Raw genomic sequence first — 22892 nt, forward strand, 5'->3', positions numbered from 1 at the left:
AAAAAAAAAAAAAAAAAAAAGTCCCACAAAGGACCTAGTGATGAGGGCGTGGTCCCCAGAGGGATACTATTGGGAAAAGTCAAGGGTGGTTCAGGGAAAGGAGGCTAAGTCATTGTGGGCAGGGAGGGAGTCTTTTGTGGCAGTGCTCTCTTGCTCTTTTTAGTTCCTGACAGATGCTGCCCCCTCCCCTGCTGACATCTGGCATCTCCACAGATGCTTGGTCCGCCCTACCATGTTCCAGAAGCTCTAACACTGTGAGCAACAGCAAACCTTTCTCTTTCTAAGTTCATTAGCTCAGGTATTTGATTATGGTGACAGAGAGCTAACTAACGCGCAGGGCTATTCAAGTCCACTAACAGACTGTCACTCAGCCCCCAGCTTCCCCAGAACACATCGTTATTCGAATCATTTGGGTCCGAGAAGGTGAAATGTATCTTTCCTTGCAGCAATGATTCAGCAGGGCCCGAAAGGAAAATGGAATTAAATTAGTCCCTGCTACTCCTGTCACTTAAATGCTCTACACTGTCACATAGCCCACAATTCTGAGAGAGAGTCTGTCACTCAAAGTCACTACCAGATGTGAAAGAAGGACACGCTTCCTTTTCTAGGAAGGAGGAGTGTCTGAATTAAGTCCTTGCTTCACACATGGGCCAGGACGGAGCCTCAGAATGGCCTACCTTAGCAGCCTGGAGCCCTAGCAACGCTGCACTCTGGAATGTGAAAACGTGCTGGTGCGGGCGACACTGCCTCTGCCTTCATAGTCCTTAGATGCTTCTCACAGACTCCAAACACTCTCCCCATGTTTGTTCACGCACGTGCTCCTCTGCGTGTGTGTGTGTGTGTGTGTGTCCCCGTCTGTCTGTCTCTACCTCTCATCTTTCCATAACAAGGTTAAAGTTACAGATCTGCAGTCAGGTGTTCTGAACACAGGTCCACACACCTGCAGCAAGTGCTGTGCCCCACGTGCTCTCTCCCCAGTCCCCGTTTGTGCTCCTACTGTGGTGGCTATTTGGCAACACAGACAGGTAGAGTTTGCAGATGAGAGTGCCCTCCCCTGTGGGAGGTGGGGTTGCCACATGCAGAAACTATGCAGAACCCAAGTTCCCTGAATCGGAACATAAACATTGCCTCCCGTCTTAATGAGACTTTGCATTAGATGTAGGGAAAGGAAGGGGCTAGCCTGGTCCAGGCTTTTGGAAGCCTCTGCTGGAACGGCATGAGGTCATCAGCAGGCTGGAAGCTTTAAAGAGCCAACTGCTCACATCAGCAGTATCTAAAGGGCTGAGACAAATCCACTGGCCCCATGCCCACTAGGATGTCACTGGAGCAGTTGGCAGGGATGGAGGTGACAGGGTGGGCAGCAGCAGTACTTTTGACATGTTCTCCAGTTAATGAGATGGGGACGGAAGGAAATAACAGGTGCCAAAAGGCAGGTTAGGAGGAAGTCTCTCACACATGATAGTATTTTTCTATAGCTTTCTTAAATATACACGTGTATGACGCAGCCATGAAGACACTCCCTGTATTGATTGCGTGATGTGTTATTTATACTTTGTATATAGAACACAGAATCTAAAATGATATTCTGATCTATTGCAATTACAGCGCACTCTCTGTCCTTCCCAACTAGAACTTTGTTGCAGCCCTGACATCTAGAATGGTATAAGCTGCCATATGTGTACGTGTACATACATGTGCATGTATGTGTATATATGTATGTGTATAAGTATGTGTGTGTGTCTGCAGCACTAACTGGAAATGAAACCAGAATCTTGGCATGATACCTAAGTAACTTTACCACTGACTACAACACCGAACACCACAATACTTAGTACTTGTGAGCCTGGTATACATGCATGTGTGTCTGAGGGTGGGACATGTTGGGGAGCCGGAGAAAGATCTGGGGGTCCCGATCTATCACTCTCTACCTTATTCCTTGAGACAGGGTCTCTCACTGAACTTGGAGCCTGTCTGTGGCCAGTGAGTTGCCATAGTGCTGTTTCACTCTCCATCCAGCACTGTTAGAGTTAGTGGGCTACACAGCTATATTTGGCTTTTAATATAGGTGTTGGAAGCCAAACTCAACGTTACCCATTGATCCATCTCCTCAGTCCTGCAAGATATTTTCTAGTGAATGAGGCTCATCCCTGGATATCTAGAAGTCAATAATGACCACGAAGCTACTCTGAGAATCCATGGAGATAGGCAATTAGGTCAGAGAGTCTGACACTTTCTCAGTCACCTGTTGCCTGGACAGCAGGCTCTCACAAAGCCACACACGCTTGGCTGGACACGGGGCTGACTCTGAGGACGATCTGGGAAGTGGCATGAGTTTGCTCAGCAGATCTGGAAGAGGTTATTAGAACACCGGAAGGGGAAATGGGGAAGAGAGGCCCAAACGAAGGCAGCAAGAGTTGCTAAGTAACAGGACCAGCCGCTGAGCTGCACCCTCTGAGAGGAAGGATTCAGGACTTCTAAAAGCTTTGGCCTCTCCTTCGCAGCTAGCATGAAGCTCATGGCAAATGCTGTGCTCAGTCAGGTTCTCTTCCTCACGTAGGCTTGGTACCTCAGCCCATGGTACGGTACTGACCTCATTGAGGCCTGGTCATCTCAACTTCAATTAACCTCTTTGGTTAACCGGATTCAGGCATCTCCCACAGATGTGTCCAGAGGCTTATCTCTCAGGTGACCTTCGGTTCCCCGAAGGTGACAGTCACCATTAAGCACCATATTCACCTTCCATGTTACCAGGTGAGAGTTTTATTTATAATCACTACCCCAGAATGTGTCTCCTCTCATGGATGAAGTTGAAAACAGGGATTATGAAGGTGAGCCAAGAAATGTTGTTTACTTTGTTAAAGGAACGGGATCTAAGGCCCAAGGACAACCAGCAAGTGTACTGTGACAGTGCTGGTGTGGTGGACTTATACATCATAACACACCTAACCCACCAAATCCATCAGGTACCCCAAAATGTAAGTCACACCCAACAGGGCCCTCGCCTTATGAAAAGGGCTGGAGGGTGGAATAATCCTGTAGCCTCTGGAAAGTGAGAAGGGACTTCTAAGAAAAATGGTACCCAACTAGACAGACACTCTTCCAAAGAAGATAGACAAATGGCCAGAGCATGTAAAGAGATGACAGTGTGGTTATAAGAGACCTGCACACCAAAACCAAAAGAGTCTAGAGTGATGGCTCAGTGGGTAAATGTGCTTGCTGTGCAATCCTGTGGACCTGAGTTCAAATCCCATGAGCCCATGTTGAAAGCTGAGCATGGTTACATAGCTCTGTGTGTAGTTAGTATACAAAATCATCATGAGATTTTCATACACACACACACACACACACACACACACACCATTGCTCCTTGTTCAAGTTCACCCCAGCATCACCCTCCCCAATCAATCAATCAATCAATCAATCCCCCTCACAACACACACACACCATTGCTCCTTGTTCAAATTCACTCCAGCATCACCCTCCCCAATCAATCAATCAATCAATCAATCCCCCTCACAACACACACACACACACACACACACACACACACACACACACACNCACAACACACACACACACACACACACACACACACACACACACACACACTCTTAAATAGAGATTCACAGGAGTGAAAACACACTATATTTTCTTCCTTCCCTGTGTCCTGTTTTTTCCACCCTCCTTTCAGACATCTTTCTACCCATCCACGGCCCCTTCCACTATCATGTCATTACGAAATGATTCTTTGTTCAGCCAACTAACCTGCAGTCTGTACATCACAGTGTTTGGGTTTGGAACAAGGGCTACAAGGATGGAGAGGTTGGGAGTTATCCACAGCAATTATGGCAGTGAAGGCTGAGGCATCAGAGGTGGGGGCAGGTCACAGAAGATACCTTTGGGTTCTGCTTAAAGGCCACTGTCATCCCGGGTTCTTGGCCCATTCTGGAGCTGCCTTGATTCCTGACCGTTCATTTGGCTCCAGAAAAATTCTGTGGGTTCCCGACATCCTTCCAGTAAAGTGTTCTTTCTGCTTACAACAGACTTTCTTTTGCTGGCAGCCTCACTGATAGAACCTCAGATTGCCTTTTTGGCCAGTCTTCCATTTATCCCGATAGATCCCTTACACGTCAGCCAAAGTGTACTGATCCCTGGGAAATGAGCGTCTGAGATTTGCTTGGTAATAATAATTATGGCTCAATCTATCTCCCCTTTGAGCAATTTTCTTCTTTCTACATTAGCTGAAGAGTAGGCCCTGGTTACACGGGCTTTGGATATATCCAGACCGTGCCCATGGATACACTGGCGATGTTTCCAAACCCATGCAGATAGATACAACGAAGCATCTACTCTCTCTGCCAGCTTGTTAACTCAGGTCCACAGGACAGTCCATGTACTAATAGAACCTATGACATGGGTACCGAGGACTCCATAGCTACAGGCAGTCTGTCCTTCAAGTCAAACTTCCTCAAGACACCCATAAAAAAAAAATCAGACAGATTCACAAATGTTCAACCCAATCAGCCATGGGCCCTCCCTTGATCAGAAAACAAGAACCATGACTTGACCCCTAAAGGACCCCCCCCAAAGCTGTTATACTTGATCGCATGCGTAAGATTTCAACACACAGGTAGGCGACTTATGATTACCAAGAAGTCTGAGGGGCTGGAGAGATGTCTCAGCGGTTAAGAGCACTGAATGCTCTTCCAGAGGTCCTGAGTTCAATTCCCACCAACCACATGGTGGCCCACAGCCATCTGTAATGGGATCTGATGCCCTCTTCTGGTGTGTCTGAAGACAGCTACAGTGTACTCATATACATAAAAATAAATAAATAATTCTTTAAAAACAAAAACAAAGAAGTCTGAGGTTACATGTACACATGACAATCATATATGACTTTTGCATGCAGACCATGGGTCAACATGGAGCAGCTCAAGGCCATGTGTCACCACAAAGCAATGGATTTGATTTTCTTTTGTGATTATGGGAATCCATCTTACTTACCAACTCCTGCTTGTACGATATATGAATTTCTTTTGAGACAGGTTCTAATTAGCCAGGTTGGACTTTCAATTTTCCTGCTTCAGCCTCCTGAGCACTGGGATTAGAGGAGTAGGCCTCTATGAAAAGCTGTTCACATATCAATTTTTCCTTTCCCTTTTGTGAAGTCATATCTTCCTGTTGCTAAGATATGGGCCTAAAATAATTACTTTAGCATACATACATACATACATACATACATACATACATACAAAAAGATAAGGGCTTATCTCTTCTATTTTTGGTTGTGAGCCTAGTCTTTAATGGCCGAGCCATCTCTCCAGCCAAGTATGGGTGTATCTCTTCCGAGTGAGTAAAAGTCTTAGGTCTAAAAGGATACAAAGGTCCTTTCCAACTTAGACCTGGCAGAATGGCCTGCAAAAAAAGGGTGTTGAGAAGAAGAAGGGCCATTCTGCCATCAATGAGGTAGTGACCCAAGACAACACCATCAACATTCACAAACGCATCCATGGAGTGGTCTTCAAGAAGCATGATCCTCGGGCACTCAAAGAAATTCAGAAATTTGTCATAAAGGAAATGGGGACGCAAGATGTGTGCATTGACACCAGGCTCAATAAAGACATATGGGCCCAGGGAATGAGGGATGTTCCCTATCGCATCCAAGTACGTTTATTGAGAAAATGTAATGAGGATGAGAATTCACCATATAAGTTCCACACATCGGTAACTTGTGAGCCTGTGACCACATTAAAAAATTTACAGATGATCAATGTGGACGAGAACTAACCAGCTGAATGTCAAATACAGCTGCAGAACTGCCCCCTCTCACCCTCCCAAGGAAGCTAAAACAACTCACTTCTGTAAAGGAAACTGATTAGACACTGCCTCTTGGGTTACTCACGCGTGCAGAGGGAAAAGTCAAGATTAAGTCTAAGACATATTGTGAGTATATAAAAAGAGGGCATAATAAAGTATGTCCTGAGTTGTCCAACAGAATGCACCATCTGGTGGGATCGTCCAGCTGTTTCCATAACTGATTCAAAGGCTCTCAACTGTTCGATCACATGGTTAGTCTACCTGGAAATTTCTCCCATTAACTGAGCATACATCGTTTTCCCCTGCCATCCCCATCCATTGGTGTCAGCCATGTTGGGTTTCAAGCACATGAAGAGCTAATTCTTGTTGGTCTAACAGCACGGTGACACAGCCCTAGTCTATTCTTTCCATCATCTTCAGTGAATCTTTTCATCCTTAGGGTTTCTAGTTGTTGTAACACCCTCTTCGACACACAGCGTGTCTCTCTCCATTTAAAAGCGAACCACTGACGAACAGACAGAAAGAACTGAGGTGGACGAATACACGTTATAGACAGTTACTCTTTACTTTAGTGGATGTGCCCAATGGTAATGTCTACACTCCTATGTCTAATAGACACACACATAGACACAATCTATTTTATGTGTATATACTGCATAATAGCTTCCTATTGAAACCAAATCACTAAGTTTTTAAAAACTTATTTTCTATGCATGGGTGTTTTGCCTGCATATGTGTCTGTGTGAGGGCGTTGGATCCACTGCACTGGTGTCACAGGCAGATTGGAGTTGCTATATGGGCATTAGGAATTGAAGCCATGGATTTCTGAGTTCGAGGCCAGCCTGGTCTACAGAGTGAGTTCCAGGACAGCCAAGGCTACACAGAGAAACCCTGTCTCGAAAAGCCAAAAAAAAAAAAAAAAAAAGGAATTGAAGCCAGGTCCTCTGGAAGAACAGCCAGGGCTCTTAACAGCCCAGATATCACTCCAGCACCCTCCCCCCCAAATCACTGGTTTATTTTCAAATATACTATTAGAAAGCAACAATGCTTCATCCCATTTATTTTTTGGTTGTTTAATGATTGTGTGTGTGTGTGTGTGTGTGTGTGTGTATTGTGTAGGGCTGTCTACTCTCAGGATGGCAGGGTTAACGTGTGTGGGAGTCAGTTCTCGTGAACCACTGTATTAAGAAGGATCTCTCTCATTTCTGCTGATGTATTACAAACTCCTGGACTGCAAGCTTCCAAGTAATTGCTACTTCTTTGCCTTCCACAACATTGTAGGTATGCTGGGGTTATGGATGCTTGCTGCTACTCCTGCCCGTTTTGTTGTTGTTTGTTTAAAAGCTCGTTATGGGGACTGAACTTGGGTCCTGAGGCTGGCATGGCTAATACCTCTCTAGCCCTTTATCCTGTTCTCATATAAGCAGTATTTGGGCATCCAAAGATAAGACTTTTGCCTGTTTAATTTCATCTTAGAAGATGATCTTTCATGCAAAATGACTGAAGTTTTCCTAATTGAAGCTTCTCAATGAGAATTTTAGACTCATAATCCTTCCTAGCTATAGATTTCTCAAAAGAATGGTAAGAATACCATCTAGCTATTTAGCCAGACTTTTTTTTTTTTTTGGCTGCTCATTTTTCTATAGCTTGCCTATTGCACTTTATGAAATTTGTCAGAGTAAATCTGTTTCATTAAAGCTAAAGCACAGTGGAATTTTCCACCAGGCAACTACACCACAGCGTATTTCCATCGGAGATCTCTGGATAGTTTTAGTTTATTTTCCATTGCAGCCGGCGTGGGATGGATGGCGTGACGCCTGTCTCTTGTGCACAGCACGGTGATTCTGAGAGGATTCTGCTGTGAGCTAGACGGAGATGGGAATCACTTTCCTCTTTCCCCATCGCTGCCAATGGTCCTGTAAAGAGGTGATAGCTCTGTACAGCTCCCTCCAGCTTTCCAAGCTGGGTTGTGTTCTCACATCCTTGTTAATCCCAAGACTCACCAGACTGTAATTCTTGTCACTCTGGTGTGTGTGGAAAGAGATGCCCTTGCTTGAATCTGTTTCCTAGCCTCCTTCTGAAGCCAGTGCTTTTCATGTATGTACTATTCATACTTCCTCTTCTTTGAGTCCAATTTCTAACCCCTTTCTCAACTTTCAAACCATGGATTCTATGTTGTTTTTTTTTTTTTTTTAATTAACAAAACAAAACAAAACAAAACCTGGTCAAGAATACAGAGTGCTTTTGCAAAGGAGCCAAGTTCCCTTCCCAGCACCTACATAAAACAGCTCACAACCACCTTCAACTCCAGTACCTGGGAATCTGAAACTGATGCCCTCTTGTGGTCTCCATTGGCACTGCACTCATGTGCACATACACACAGGGACAAACACAGGGACACACACACACATAGACACACAGACACATAGATACACACACACACACACACACACAGGAACACACACACTCAAGTAAGTCTTTTTTAAAAAGATGAGAAAGACCTTCTATTCATTTAAATACCAGAATTCTCGCTCTACAAACATTACAGATATATTCTTCTAGTTAGAGATAGACTTTTAAATTTAGGTGTCTTCTATTATATAAAGGTTTATTTTTAGTTTGTAATTCTTCTCTGCTATGTAGGTGCTCTCAATTTTAATGCTATCATATCACCAATCCTTGTCTTTATGTCTTATTAGCTTTATCCTAATGTGCTAATAATAAAGAATGTTTATCTGCACTTGATACCATTTTCAACATTTAGGAGTTTTATTGATCTATAATTTGTTTTTGTATGTATGTATGCAGTGAACTAGAGGCTCGGTTACATTGCTGACTGGAAGTCTAATCTGTGCAGCCTCTCACACTGAGTAGCTGGTAAGTTCCTCTTCAGGGTCTCAGGATAGCTCTGTTGGGGCTGGGAAGATGGCTTGCCCCTCCTACCCTCCTCACCACCAAGTGCTGGGGTCTCGGCTCTAGTGCAGAGAAGTACACCCGAGGATTTATTTAATGTTAATATAATGGATTTAGGGACCACATCTGGATGATGGTTTATCATTATTTTCTGAGGGATTGGACACACTTATGTTTTATATAGGATTTTTAAAATGTCCTTAGTTAATTAATGTGTGTGATATTTTTATTTGTAATTCTGGAGGCAGAACCCAGGGCACATGCTAGGTAGGCGCATCGCCAATCACTAAGGTTCTTATACTTTTGCTGTTAAGCACTGATCTTGTTCAATTCCATTATCAACTCTCACAGAGCGGGCGGCACTCATCTCCCTCCAGTCATCCATTTCTCCTCCCCCTTTCTCCTTTTTTGTTTCTATCCTGGGAGGTCCCTCTATTATACAGCCATAAAAAAAACACTGTCAGGAGATAATTTATATAACTGGTCTTCGCTCATAAAAGTATGACCTTGGCATTAATCAATTCGGGAAAACATGATTCGGGAACCCACTCCCTTTCTCAAAAGCAGATGTTGGCCCTTTTGAACAGACAAGAAAGGCCTTGAATATCAGTCTCATTTTTATGGGCACAACTAGGTCATGCAGGGAAGTGAGTGGACGTGTCAGCTTATTTTGCCAACAAAATTGGACTTCCATGATTCCTGCCCCTCTGAACTGGTCACGTGCTCCCTGAGAAGTCACTCTTTATGTCCTGTTGCCCTGGATGGAGATTACTTTTACCTTTTGGGGCAGTGCACGACTCTAGTCCCTGCACGTGGGAGGCAGAGACAGGCAAATCTCTGCGAGTTCAAAGTCAGCCTGAACTATATAGCAAGACCCTGTCTCAAGAAACAACAAATGAAAACAGTCAACATCACTCTTCAATCCCTAAACTACATTAGCACCTTGGAGCACTTTCCTACATTAACATGACTCTTATCTTCTGTCCTTGTTATTGTTTTGACGCTACAAACATGGGACAGCTAGGCATGGGATGGCTAGGCATTGCTGCCGGTGTCTTTAAACCTGTCTGTGCTCAGCCTCCGGGTGTTTGCCACGTTCTTCTACATACCCTTCTCCTTTTTCTTCAGCTTTAACTCTGGAAATATCTCCATTAGTAGTTCTTTCTTTTTAAAATACTTTAGTTTTATGCCTTTAATCCAGCAAGTGTGGTTATCTAGGAAAGCATCACTCTATTGGACCCGGAATGATTGTGAGCCACCTGACATGGGTGCCGTGAACCAAACTATGATCCTCTGTAAGAGGATACAGTGTTGCAGTCTTCAGACACACCAGAAGAGGGCATCCGATCCCATTACAGATGATTGTGAGCCACCACGTGGTTGCTGGGCATTGAACACACAGGACCTCTGGAGGAGCAGTCAGTGCTCTTAACTGCTGAGCCATCTTTCCAGCCCAGCTGTATGCACGTTTAACCCTGGGGTCATCTCTTCAGTTTGAGCCTCTCAGCCTTCGAAACCAGTGCGCATGCCTGACTCTCAGCTGCAGCCCCCATCTTTGTGGGCCTGAGATAACCTCTCCCGCTCTGGTATGGTTGGCCCAGGCTTCCACAGCCCTCCACGGTCTTGTGAGTTCAGATTCCCTTCTAACTCAGGGAACTAAGGATTTCCCTTTCTTTGTTTTAAGCTCAAGCATTGTATTGTAACGCTCCATCCTGTGTTTGTCATAGGAAGCGCGGGAGGGGGCGGCGCTAATCTCTCCAGTTGCTATTACTGGAAGTGCACGTTTTCTATTTATAACCCGCTTCCCTCTCACTAATGTTTATGACTCCTTTAAAATAAATATCGTATATTTTGATCGAGAAAACAGACATGACAGAGACAGCTGGACACGTCTTCTGCTTGAGGGAAAGTTATAAAGCTTCTAACATTCTTCTTCATTTGGGTACGCGCGGGGGACAGTCCCCCGGCAATAACTGGAGCTGAGAAATGGAATTTTCCATAGTCCCCGAAAAGTTCCCGAATGCCCTTCACTTCTCCTCAGAGGTGATCCCTGTGTGTTTGACACCTTCCATGCTGAGAAGACTAGACGAGAAGAATACATAGAAATTTGTCTCTAGCCATACCCAGGGCCGAGTGACTCCTGCAGATGAACATTTGGCTGGGATCTGGACTGCTTCTAAATCATGAGCACCCAGAGCGTCCAACAGATGAATGGGCTCCATCTCATTTGCATATCACCATGACTCAAGAATTCCCTGGTACTGTATCCCCAGGCAGATGAAAGCAGATTCGGTTGATCAGTCCAGGGCCTTCCCTGCCAAGATACTGGATTGGAAGTCTTCCCTCCACTCAGCTGATGAGACTCGAAGTCTCTTCTTGTGACAGAATGGTCTAGTTTAGCCTTTTGAAGCGTGAAGTCTCTAAGCACGGCCCCACTCAGAAGTGGATGACTGCATCCAAGTCACTGGTGGGGAGAGGAGAATGGACGACGGACGATGGATGATGGGCGATGGACACTTCACAGTGGCCAGCGAGTAAGTCGGGGAATTGTCCAGCTAATGTTGGAAAAGCTTCACAATAGTCACAAATGAGCCAGTAGATAGATACAGCAGTAGCAGGTGTGTGTGTGTGTATGTGTGTAAATGTACTTGTGGGAAGGCTAATACAAGTCTTGTTTGCTGGGCAATTAACTTCAAAAGTGTATCTCATATTTTCTTTGTGGTGTTTTTGTTTGTGTATGTACAAGGAGGCAAGAGGTCAACATTGTCTGTCTTCCTCAACCACTATCCATATATGTATGTATGTGTGTGTGTACATTTTTTTTTTAAACAAAGGGTCTTGAACCTGGAGCTCTCTGATCTGGGTAGACTGGCTGGCCAGTAAGTTCCTGGAATAATCCAGTCCTTGCCTCACTAGTACTGAAATCACAAACAGGCCCTGCTATGCTCTTTACACAGGTGCTGGGGATCTGAGCTCAGGGCTCTGTACTCACATTGCATGGACCCTCCTGACAGAGCTGTCTCACAGACCCCTCACTATAAACATTCTAACCAGGAAAAGCACTGAACAGAAAAGCCAAGGCTGGATGGGGTGAAGCGGAAAGAAACTCAGACAAGTCCTCAAAACCAACTGTGGCACTGGTAGGAAACAAACAGAAGACAAGAAAAAATACACTTTGCAAAGCAGAGAACACAGCCTTGGTTAGCGCTGGTTCATAATCTGCCCCCAAAAGAGACTAATTGACTGCAGGAGGGGTAGGGTTCCTTGGAGAAATGAAAGCCACCTTAGCCACCACAAATCGCTCTGGTCACTTTGTTAGTTTTCTCAGTGGACTCCTGGTTAGTTATATGACAGAATGTAGAAAACCTAATAAAAACCCATAGCCACAAAGGCTGTAGAGTCCAGGCTGTCCCTATGATGTCAAGGCACACCCATGTCCTGCACCCCGGTTAGCACTGTCCTAGGCATAGATTTCCTCTTATGCCATCAAAGATAAGCTTCACTTTTTCTTGATGGTCCTGGTTTTGAAGCAATAACATGGCTGGCTGTCAGGGTGGCATAACAGCTTTCTAGTGACCTTACTGTGGTGTCAGGTGGGAGGGGCACCGCAGCTGCAATGGCTTACCTGTTGAGATACACTCGCTTCTCAGTGAATTGCCCGTTGCCATGGTGAGGGTCCTCAAAGGGCTCGTTCTGCACGACCTCTACCCCTTCTCCCCGGTCACTCTGCTCATGGCTGTGTTTGCTGATCATATACAGCTGTCCGATTTTGTACTGCAGAGCAAACAGAGGAATGGAGACAGAGAGGTCAGCCTCGGCTTGCCGCTGACGAATCCCCCACGCTATCCTCCAATGACAGGGCACACAGCAACAAATCACATCGGTGCCTTCTGCTGAGAAAAGTCAGCAGTCACTGGGGTCTAAGGTGACTGTCCTTAGAGCCTGGCAGAGGGCCGGCTGTGAGCAGAATGTAGAAACATTCCTGAGAACAGTAGGAGCGGCCATACCAAGAGCTCCCTGGAGTTCTAGCGGTCTTTAAGGACCGTGCACAAGCTGAGAACTAGAGTCTGCCTTGACTTCCATTCTGGACATATAGGGTTAAAGGGAGTTGGTGTCCTATTTGGCTTGGCCAAAGGCAGCCTAAGGTGTGTTATTTCTGTCCTGGCTCTGGAGCTAATTGGCAGCATTGTTGGGCAAAAGGATTAACTGTCACTTGCATCTTGTCCCGCCTAGAATAGCAGGTCTCACAGGTGGCTAGACAGGAGTGTGAGAAAAGTTGTTGCTGTTGTTGTTGTTTCCCACCTCACCTTTGTCTTGTTTTGTTTTTGAGACAGGTCTTACAAAGCTCAAGCTGGCCTCAAATTCATCATGAAGTCAAGGATGGCATTAAACGTCTGCTCTTTCTGCCTCCAAGAACCCCCAGGTACCGGGATGCCAGGTGAGTACCACCAAGTCTGTTTTACTCGATGCTGGGAACTGAACCTAGGCCTTCATTCATGCTAGGCAAGAACCACTGTTTTTTGAGACCGTCTCTGCCTGTCTGCCTCTCTCTGTTTCTCTGTCTCTCTCTCTGACCTACACTGCCTATACGCTGGACAATCCTGCCCCAGCCACTCAGATACAAATAGGAGCCGCTCTGTGAAGGCCTCTAGATACCTAAAAAGCTCCAAACATCCACATCCTACAGCTAAAACCCCAAGTTCCAGAATCCTGTGCCACACTGAAGAATATCCTTGGTATCTCTGGGTCACTGTCACCCAAGTCTACTAACAGTGTGGGGCCTTCTGGAGTCTATCAACCCTACAAGGGTATCCCGGAGCAACCGGGGACTGGGACATTTTCTGCACAGCCTTCACCCCTAGGTGGTTCAACTTTCCTTCCTTCCTACCTCTCCAAAAACTCCAAGTCTGAGCACTTGTCACCCAGCCCGATGACACGAGTGTGATCCCCGAAACCCACACGGTAGGAGAAGAAAACTGACCCTGCAAGTTTCTTTGACCCATACCTATGTGCTATGGTACTTGTATGAAACATATGACAAAAACTTAGTACATTAAAAAAAAAAAAAAAAGCAACAATAATGTTTCAAACCAACCAACCAACCAACCAAACAAACAAACAAAAAGCCCAACCCAAGGCCAGTGGGTGCTTCTTTCCCCAATGGATTCCTGAGGTGGCACATTCTGGGGTGAGGGTAGGGGTGGGGGGAGAGGGTTATAACCATTGGGTAGGGGACAGATCCAGACTCTGCTGTGGCCCTCTTTGCACGGTCAGTGAGAGCCAGCACACAGTCATTACTACCAAAGCCCAACTCTTCTGCAAGCTAATGAGGAGGCCCAGTTGTTCCCACAAGGGCCCTTGGCTAGCAGGGATGCAGAGCCCCTGTCTATGTGCAAGAGACCAATTTATTCTAACGTTAGAGGCAGCTGAAATATTCAAGTCAGCATTGTGGTTGGTCCCAAAGCTGAGAGGTCTCTTGTCCCAGGGTCCCTCTTTTCATGCTGAGGCAGGTGCATGGAAGGGAATGTGAAGAAGCTCTGAACAGGCTCTGCTCTGCAGCCAGCTCAAGGGACCAGGCCCTGTAACCATGACAACGGATCAGGCTCTTCTCCAAGGGTTAGGCTTCCTATCTGGCCACGGCCCTGTCCAGAACGAGCCCGTGTTTAAGATGCTTTGACTGTGTGTTTGTGAACTTGTGAGGAGAGAAGGCACAGGACACTCTCAGGAAGAGGGGAGAGGAAGCTGGAAGAGAAATCCATTTTTAAAACTGAACCAGAGGATATGAGGCTTGACCTGGCTTCCCCTCTGCCCACTGCTGCTTTCACTTCTGTTTCCAAAGGTTAGCCTTCCCACAAGGATGGGGAAACTACACCAGAGAGATAGGTGGCCCACTAGACATAAGCAGAGGAACACACTCTGAGTGGGTACACAGCAACTGCTTGGACACGATGCTTAAAAACCCAATGGCCACAGACAGTGGAATATTACTCAGCCACAAAAAGGAATGAAACGATACTGAAGCCACCCACTTAATGTGTTATGGTTGAAGGATCATATATATTTTAAAGATGCCATCAGGGTGGGCACTGATCCAGCATGACTGGTGTCCTTAGACAAAAGAGAAAGTAGAGCAGAGACAAATAGGGATGGAGAAGGGTCATATGAAGAGTGAGTGGCCTCAATAGGCCATTAGATGGGGGCCCGGAATAGATGCTCCCATATCAAACCTTCAGAAAAAGAAGGCTTTGCTCACACTTTGATTTTGGTTCTGATCTCCGGGCTTAAACGAAAATAAATAGCTGTGGTTTAACTATCTAGTGTGGGCTGCTCTGTCTGGCAGACCTAATAATGCAGCACAGGAGCTGGGGACTGGCTCTCAGTGCAGAGCTCACCACACAAGCCTAAGGTCCCAAGCGTAGACCCCAGCCACCCTGAGAAGGCTGAGGGTGGGGAGCATCTAGACTCCCATCAGTGTGACGGAGGTGGAGACAGGAGGATAGCTGGAGCATGCTGGCCACCAGCCTATGTGAATCTACAGGGTCAGTGAGAGTCTGGCTCAGCAGGTGAAGGTGCCTGTTACACAAGCCAGCCAACATATGATTGGAAGGGGAACTGACTCAACAAAGTTGTCCTGTTACCACCACATGCACGCTGTGGCACAGGTGCCAGCACACATACATCGTATGCATGCCAGGGCACTAATAATAATAATAATAATAATAAATTTAAAATAAATAGATGATATATAGAGATTGAGACAGCTAATGTTATCCTCAGTCTGACCTCAAAATACACATACACATATACACACACCACACACACACACCATTAGTACATCAGAAACAAAGTAATGAAAGGCTCTGTCTGGGTAGACGGTTGTTGATGCACATGAAGAAAGTTTGCTCTGAAGCGATTACTTGGGGGTGTGAAACTTGAGCTTGAGCCTGGCTTAGCCAAGGCCCTGGCTTGATCTGTAGCTGTAGGGGCAGGGGGCAGGGTTGGGGTGGGAACAGGGTCCCACCTCTCTCTAAGGATCTGCAGGTAGTTAATGGTTGCTAGGGAAAGGAAGAGACATTTTCTTTAGTGTTGCCACTTTGTCAGGAGCCCATGTTTCTATGAGTAAATACCTCCTAACTCCTGCTCCTTTGAGGAACCCAAATGAAACTCAGTGGATGACCAGGAGTTGAGGGGAGTGGGGCAGGGGAGGGGGAGGGGCACGGACATGAAAGTCGAAGGGGCTGGTTGGGAAGAGAGGAGATTAGCAGGAGTAGGTGAGAGGCTGAGAGGGTCATGGGAGGTAAATATGATCAACATGCATTGCATATATGCATGAAAATGCCATGTTACATATAACACACACATATATAATACATATTTTACATAACATGTATAATATACCCTTTGAATACACACGTATATCCTAATACATATATACTTTATAAAAACATTTTTGAAAAGTTACTGTCATGTTCTGTATGTTTTACCTCCAGCATTTTACCTCAAGAAGCGCCGTGTCTGAAGCCTCCTCTACTCTAAGTCCCGCCAAGGTCTATCGCTAGAAAGCTTAGAGGAGAGCTAAATCTACCACCACACTGTCTCTAAGAGCTCTAAACCACTCACACAGAAAAAACGAGTAGGGTGCCAAGGTCGATGTGTGACACAGGAAAGCCATTAGCCAGACACGAGTCAGCCTGGCTGGGCTCGGAGCAAGTGCTTCCTGCTCAGAAGCAATGGATCTGGGCAAGGCAGGGGCGGCTGATTCACCGTGGCCGATGGGGACCCAGCTGCCAGGCCTCATTGATCATTCCAGTGGCTCCTCCATGGGCCAGCCCAGGGCAGACACCAGCCTTAGTTCACTATGACTGCATCGGTCTCGGGGTTGGAAAATAACTGGAACATGCCGAAGGTGCCAGGACACACAAGCCCAGACTCAGAGATGGACCAAGGCTGTCCTGTCCCTTCCTTTCCTCCTAAGAAAACCAGACCTCGTCTGCTGGCATGGCCACCAGACTCAGAGGACCATCCAGAAGTCGTCTGTTATTGTTTTATTATCAAGTCCCGAGTTTGCCTCTCAGACATGAGTAGCTAACAGTATCTCAGTTGTAGGGAGGGACAGAGAGTTCTTGAAACAACTAAAAATGCCACGCGCAGAGGCTGAGAGGTGGCTTAGCAGTTAAGTGCACTTTCTGCTTTTCCATAGGACACAAGTTCAGTTCCCAGCACACACAACTGGTGGTTGACAACCACATATATAACTCCAGCTCCAAGGGATCCGATGTTCCCTACTAGCCGGCATGGGCACCTGTTCACACGTGCAAATATACTCACAAGTCTCTTTTTAAACAAAAAAGGCACATCTGGGGTCATCTAGACCGTTGACATTTTGATTGTAGAGACAGGGACTCAGAAGTTGAGTTATAGGGGGGCACACTAAGGACAATCCTTCCTAATATAGTGAGGGTGCTCAGGGGGACTTCTGGGAGCCAAATAGTATCAGGCTATAGGATTTCCTCCTTGTGAGACTTGCTTCTTCTTCCACACCCATGCCCAGATCTCTATTTCCAACCCAATTTGAATGTTGGATGAAGGCACTAAGGCCAAAAGAGCAGAGGGTTCTGATGGTATCAGGGTAGAAGAACCGGTCTCAGCTTAGCTTTACTGACCACCAATTAGCTGAGGTTCTGAGTGAGCAATCTAATTGACAGTGACCCTAGATAATTAAGCTGTAGAATGTGCCTAGAGAAACCAAGATGTCACTAGTTCCCGCTGTCCTAACTATAGGACTGAGTGCCTTGGGGCTATTTAAAGGTTCAACCCCAAGCCTTAATTAAAAGGGGATGGGTGTAGGTCCAGGCCTGGTAGTTCCTGGCTGTAATCCAAGTACAAGGGAAGTTGAGCATGCCTGATAGTTTTATCAGCTTGACACAAAGTCTCAAGAGAGGAGGAGGGAACCTCAGTTAAGAAATTGCCTCCAGGGCTAGAGAGAGGGCTCAGCTGTTAAGAGCACTGGCTTTTTGCAGAGGTTCTGAGTTCAATTCCCAGCACCCACATGGTGGCTCACAACCATCCATAATGGAGTCTGATTCTCTTTTCTGGTGTTCATGGAAACAGAGCATTCATATACATAAAACAAATAAATACAATCTTAAAAAAACAAAAAAACAATACCTCCATAATATTGGACTATAGGCAAGTCTGTAGAGCATTTTCTTAATTAGTGATTAATCAGGAGGGTCCAGCCTATTGGGGGTGGTGCCATCCCTGGACTGGTGGTCCTGAATTCTCTAAGAAGGTAGACTAAGCAAGCATGATGAGCAAGCCTATAAGCAGTATCCCTCCATGGCCTCTGTTCAGCTCTTGCCTCCAGGTTCCTGCTCTCTTTGAATTCCTGCCCTCACTTCCTTGGATGATGAACAGAGATATGGAACTGTGAGCCAGACAATCACTTTCCTCCTCTCCCACTCGCTTTTGGTCCTGATGCTTCATTGTATCAACAGAATTCCAGGACTAAGACAATGGGAGAGGAGGAGATAGCAGTTTGAGTCACCTAGGGCTACAAAGTGACAGCATGCCTTTAAAAAAGGGTTGTGGGAGAAGGTGGGGTAAAGGGCTTGCCACCCAACCATGAGAACCTGATGTCATAACCCCAGGAACCTGTCACCCCAGCACTCCTGAGGGGAAGCTGACAAGCAGGGATTAAAGAATTCCCAGAATCTCTAAAGGAATGAACAGTCTGAAAACTTGTCTGAAATAGGATGGAGGATGAGGATAACGCTCTGAGTTCTATCCTGACTTTCAAATGGACAACCCAGCACACAAACAGGCAAAGACATACACACCCCATACACTAGCATATGCACACAAAAGATTTTCTAAAGAAATAAAATCGAAACAGAATCTCGAAACTAAAAATTCTAAGTGTGGTCAGGAATCATTTATGGCATACCAACGATAACCCAGGTAGTAGTAGCTCACACCTTTAATCCCAGCACTTAGGAGGCAGAGGCAGGCAAATGTCTGAGCTAGAGACAAGTCTGGTCTACGGAATGAACTACACAGAGAAACACTGTCTCAAACAAACAAACAAACAAACAAACAAAAACCAAAAAAAAAAAAAAACAAGCAAGCAAACAAACAAACAAACCAAGTAGTCTCACTTGGACCCTTGTCTAAAGACACATTAGATCCCAAGTTCTAGGTCAATGAAATTCCAAGCTCCTGCCTGAGTTTCAGAACGAAGCAAGGACCATCTTCCAAGCCCTTCACTGACCAAGGGGATGCCATCCACCAATACCTGTATCCCCTGGCCCCTTTCCCTTTCTCCACTAGTCTAACTCCAGTTGGCCTCATCCCCCGATGAGAGGATCAGTTAGGATATAAACTTACTTTAGCCTTTACTGTGAAAATGAATGGACACCACATAACATAAGCAGAAGTTGCTGTCCGCCCAATTGAACATGATATCATGCGGTTTTCTGTCCTTGAAGTGTGTCTGAGTCCTGCTGTGTCCTCCATGCCCAGGGTGGCTACATCTCAAACTCTCCTGTCAAGTCAGCGCTTTACCAACATCTTCCCGGTGCAACCAGGACTAGCTTGAACAAGACCTGCTGCTCTCCCTGCTAGGCTGTCTGGACAATCCTTCCAGAAGAATCTCCATGCCCTTCTGACTGAGCACAATCTCTTCCCCTCCCTCCCTCCACCACATATACAGCTGTGTGAATAGAAGAGCACATGGTGACCTAATCGTGCACTCAGGATGTTCTCATACTGTTCACACAACCCTTAATGCACTTTACGAGCCTTCCTTGCATCTTTCTCCATCCTCAGTACATGAACCACAGAGCATGGTAGAGCAATGGCTTCATGGAACCCACCAGGAGAGCTCCTGACTCAGTGTTGCTAACCTCCCAGGATTCAGTCCCATTACAGGCCTCATGCTAAGCGATCTCAACGCTGACGTTACACGCAAGAAAGGAGACAAAGAGTGTGGATGTTCACATCCAAGTCTCAAAAGCCAGAGGCTATGGCTGTCTTCTGTAATCCCACAGCACAGCCCTGCTGTATCACTGGGAAATTATGTGCTGGTGTCTCCCTTCAAATAAAGTTTTATTGAAACACAAACATGTTCACTCATCCCGTGGGCTTTTTAATGTTATAGTGTGGTATGATGGAGTGTTTTTAAAAGACTTAGAGGTATGGTCTCCAAATTTGGGAGTGTTTGCTTACTGTCCTCTTACACAAAAAGTTGAGTGACCCTGTTTTATTTTATTTTCCTGGTTCAGTTTGGTCTTGCCTTAGCTCTCCACCTAGTAGCTATCTACCTAGTATGAGATCTACTTCATATATGTGTGTGTGTGTGTATGTATGTGTTTGTGTGTGTGTATGTGTGTGTGTGTGCGTGTGTGTGTGTATGTGTGTGTGTGCGTGTGTGTGTGTATGTGTGTGTATGTGTTTGTGTGTGTATGTGTGTGTTTGTGTGTCTGTGCACTGAGCATTAGAAACACTATTTTTTCCTTCTGTTTTCTTTCTTATTTTGTTTTCTCTGTGTGCATGTTGTTATTCTTCTTGTTGGAGACAGAGTCTTGCTATGTAGCTCTGGCTGGCCTGGAACTCACTATGTAGACCAGGAAGGTCATAAACGTATTTAGACAGGATCTCATGTATTCCATCCAGGCCTAGAATGAACTAGGTAGTTAGCCAAATAGCCTAAGACAACTTTGAACTCCTGACCCACCACCTCCCATGTGCTGAGAATATTGGTATTAGATACCATGGCCACTGTGAGTCTATTTTTTTTTTTTTAACTAGAAAATGCACGAACGGGATCCCTGCTTTGAGAACTTAGAATGTGACCTGAAATTGCTGTCACTGTCAAATGCACACAGGATTGTAAAGACTCACAGCCAACGTGGAAAAAAGGAGCTTGAAGGTTGGAAGTGGTAGACTCTAACTTATACCCACTAGGACTTAAAGTGAGCCCATCTTACCATATCCAACCTGGGAGCTAGGGGTGGCTGGTCGGGCATCGGGCCCATCTGAGAGTATGAGTGTTCCCAAGCCTGAAGATGGACCACAGGTCATCAAGGATGCTGTTGGAGAAGACCTCCCTCCCTCAGGACCTACTATTACCTGGGCCACCGGAGGAGGTGATAATTGTTTCCCTGCAGGAGGCGCGCCTGGTTGTCAAGATGAAAACATGGAGTGAGTGTCCTTATTCTGCCTTTGACTTAGCCTCTTAACCCCGACAGGAGCTTCACCATCCTATTTCGCAATCAAAACGGGACCAACCCCACCCCCACCCCCACCCCCACATGGTACAGTGAGTAAGAATCAAAGCACACACGGGGTACAGTAAGAATCAAATAGGGGGGAAAATTTGCAAATTCAAATGCTCAATAAATCACCAGCCTGGATACAAACTGCTACAGCTAGCTCTAGCACATTCTACCTGGTACCCCTCAGGACCAGGACTTCATCCCTGCCGCCATTACATCAGAGGTCCAGGAAACACGGGAAAATGAGGCGCCGGCCACGGGCCAGAAATCAAACCAAGCAAAATACAACACCCATCAGACCCTGAGGAAGGTGAACTTGAGTTTGAGATGACTACAGGAAAAGTGTCTGAGAGACACCCCTCAGAAGGTCAGAAAGGACAGAAGATACAGACAATGGCTGCCCACAGAGTCTGCCTGGCTGCCTCGAACCTTGAGACCTCGCACTTTCTAGAGGAGTCACACTGCGGATGCTCCCTAGTGACGTGGAGCTGACTGTGCCAAGTTGTGGCAGTGACCCTGGCCTGGCTGTCACCCGATAATTCAGACAGGCGTAATGAGACTGAACAATGAGACAGTTAATGGGTTACAATTCGGGTTGTGTTTATTTATTTTTATTTATGTTTTAAAATCACATCATAAGCCGGGTGTGGTGGCGCATGCCTTTAATCCCAGCACTTGGGAGGCAGAGGCAGGCGGATTTCTGAGTTCGAGGCCAGCCTGGTCTACAAAGTGAGTTCCAGGACAGCCAGGGCTACACGGAGAAACCCTGTCTCGAAACTACCCCCCCCCAAAAAAAAACATATCATTTACTTATTTTTGTGCTTGTGAGGGAGTGGGAGGCTTATGTGTGTGCCATGGTAGATGTGTGGGGACCAGAGGACAACTTGTAGATATTGGTTCTCTCTATGTAGTGTTTGTTCTACTGTGTAGGTCCTGGGGAATCCAGCTCAGGTCAACTGACTTGGCAGAAACCACTCTCACTGAGCCATCTCCCTAGTCACGTCCTGGGTATGTTCCCTTTATACAATTATTATCACTTGTTTGAAAAGGCCTATGAACATGTCTTTTGTGGTCAGTGCAATCATCCAGTCATGATGTAATTTTTCATTGTATTTAAAAGATTATTTAGGGCTGGTGAGATGGCTCAGTGGGTAAGAGCACCCGATTGCTCTTACGAAGGTCCGGAGTTCAAATCCCAGCAACCACATGGTGGCTCACAACCATCTGGAACGAGATCAGACTCCCTCTTCTGGAGTGTCTGAAGACATCTACACTGTACTTACATATAATAAATAAATAAATTTTAAAAAAAGATTATTTATTTACTTTTACTTAGTATGTATGTGTGTGCACAAGTGTGTGCATGTAAACATGTGTGTGAGTGAGTAGCCATAAAAACCAGAAGAAGGCATCTCACACACACACACACACACACACACACACACACACACACACACACACACCATAGCTGGAGTAACATAAATCCAGGTTAGTGATTTACAAAGCAGTGTGAACTACCCAGTGTAGATGCTGAGGACCAAATTCAGGTTGCTGGAAAGTACAAGTGCTCCTATCTTCTGAGCCTTCTCTGAGTTTAAAAATAAAATAAAATTAGCAAACTATGATTAAGAAAGAGTATTTGGCTGGGCGGTGGTGATACACCACCCAGAGACTGGAAACAGAGGCAGCCTCCTGATCTCTTAGTTCCAGGACCACTAGGGCTACACAGAGAAACCTTGTCTCGGAAAAAAAAAAAAAAAGAAGAAGAAGGAGGAGGAGGAGGAGGAGGAAGAAGAAGAAGAAGAAGAGAAGAAGAAAGAAGAAGAGAAAGAAAGAAGAAAGAAAACGAGAAGATAAGAGGAGAGGAGAGGAGAGGAGAGGAGA

At 45.8% G+C, this 22892-nt stretch overlaps 1 protein-coding gene and 1 long non-coding RNA gene across 7 annotated transcripts in view; one reads left to right on the top strand and one right to left on the bottom strand.

The window, feature by feature from the left end:
- Positions 1 to 22892, bottom strand: part of Pitpnc1 (phosphatidylinositol transfer protein cytoplasmic 1) — a 265034-nt gene that overhangs the window by 114627 nt on the left and 127515 nt on the right. For 2 of the 3 annotated variants that reach the window (XM_029483564.1, XM_021177132.2), the window contains exon 2: positions 12359 to 12507. In XM_029483564.1, the coding sequence (XP_029339424.1) occupies positions 12359 to 12507 (149 nt within the window). Of the gene's footprint in view, positions 1 to 12358; positions 12508 to 12740; positions 12827 to 22892 lie in introns of those variants that run through there. The other variant, XM_029483565.1, reaches the window with a different exon arrangement.
- Positions 11027 to 22892, top strand: part of LOC115032342 — a 14446-nt gene continuing 2580 nt past the window's right edge. Inside the window, exons 1-3 of one of the 4 annotated variants that reach the window (XR_003838013.1) lie at positions 11027 to 11267; positions 13064 to 13171; positions 19255 to 19881. This is a non-coding gene — a long non-coding RNA (uncharacterized LOC115032342). Of the gene's footprint in view, positions 11268 to 13063; positions 13172 to 19254; positions 19882 to 22892 lie in introns of those variants that run through there. The other 3 variants (XR_003838015.1, XR_003838014.1, XR_003838012.1) reach the window with 3 other exon arrangements.

This window comes from Mus caroli, chromosome 11 (assembly GCF_900094665.2).
Source record: "Mus caroli chromosome 11, CAROLI_EIJ_v1.1, whole genome shotgun sequence".
In the NCBI taxonomy this organism is placed as follows: Eukaryota; Metazoa; Chordata; class Mammalia; order Rodentia; family Muridae; genus Mus; species Mus caroli.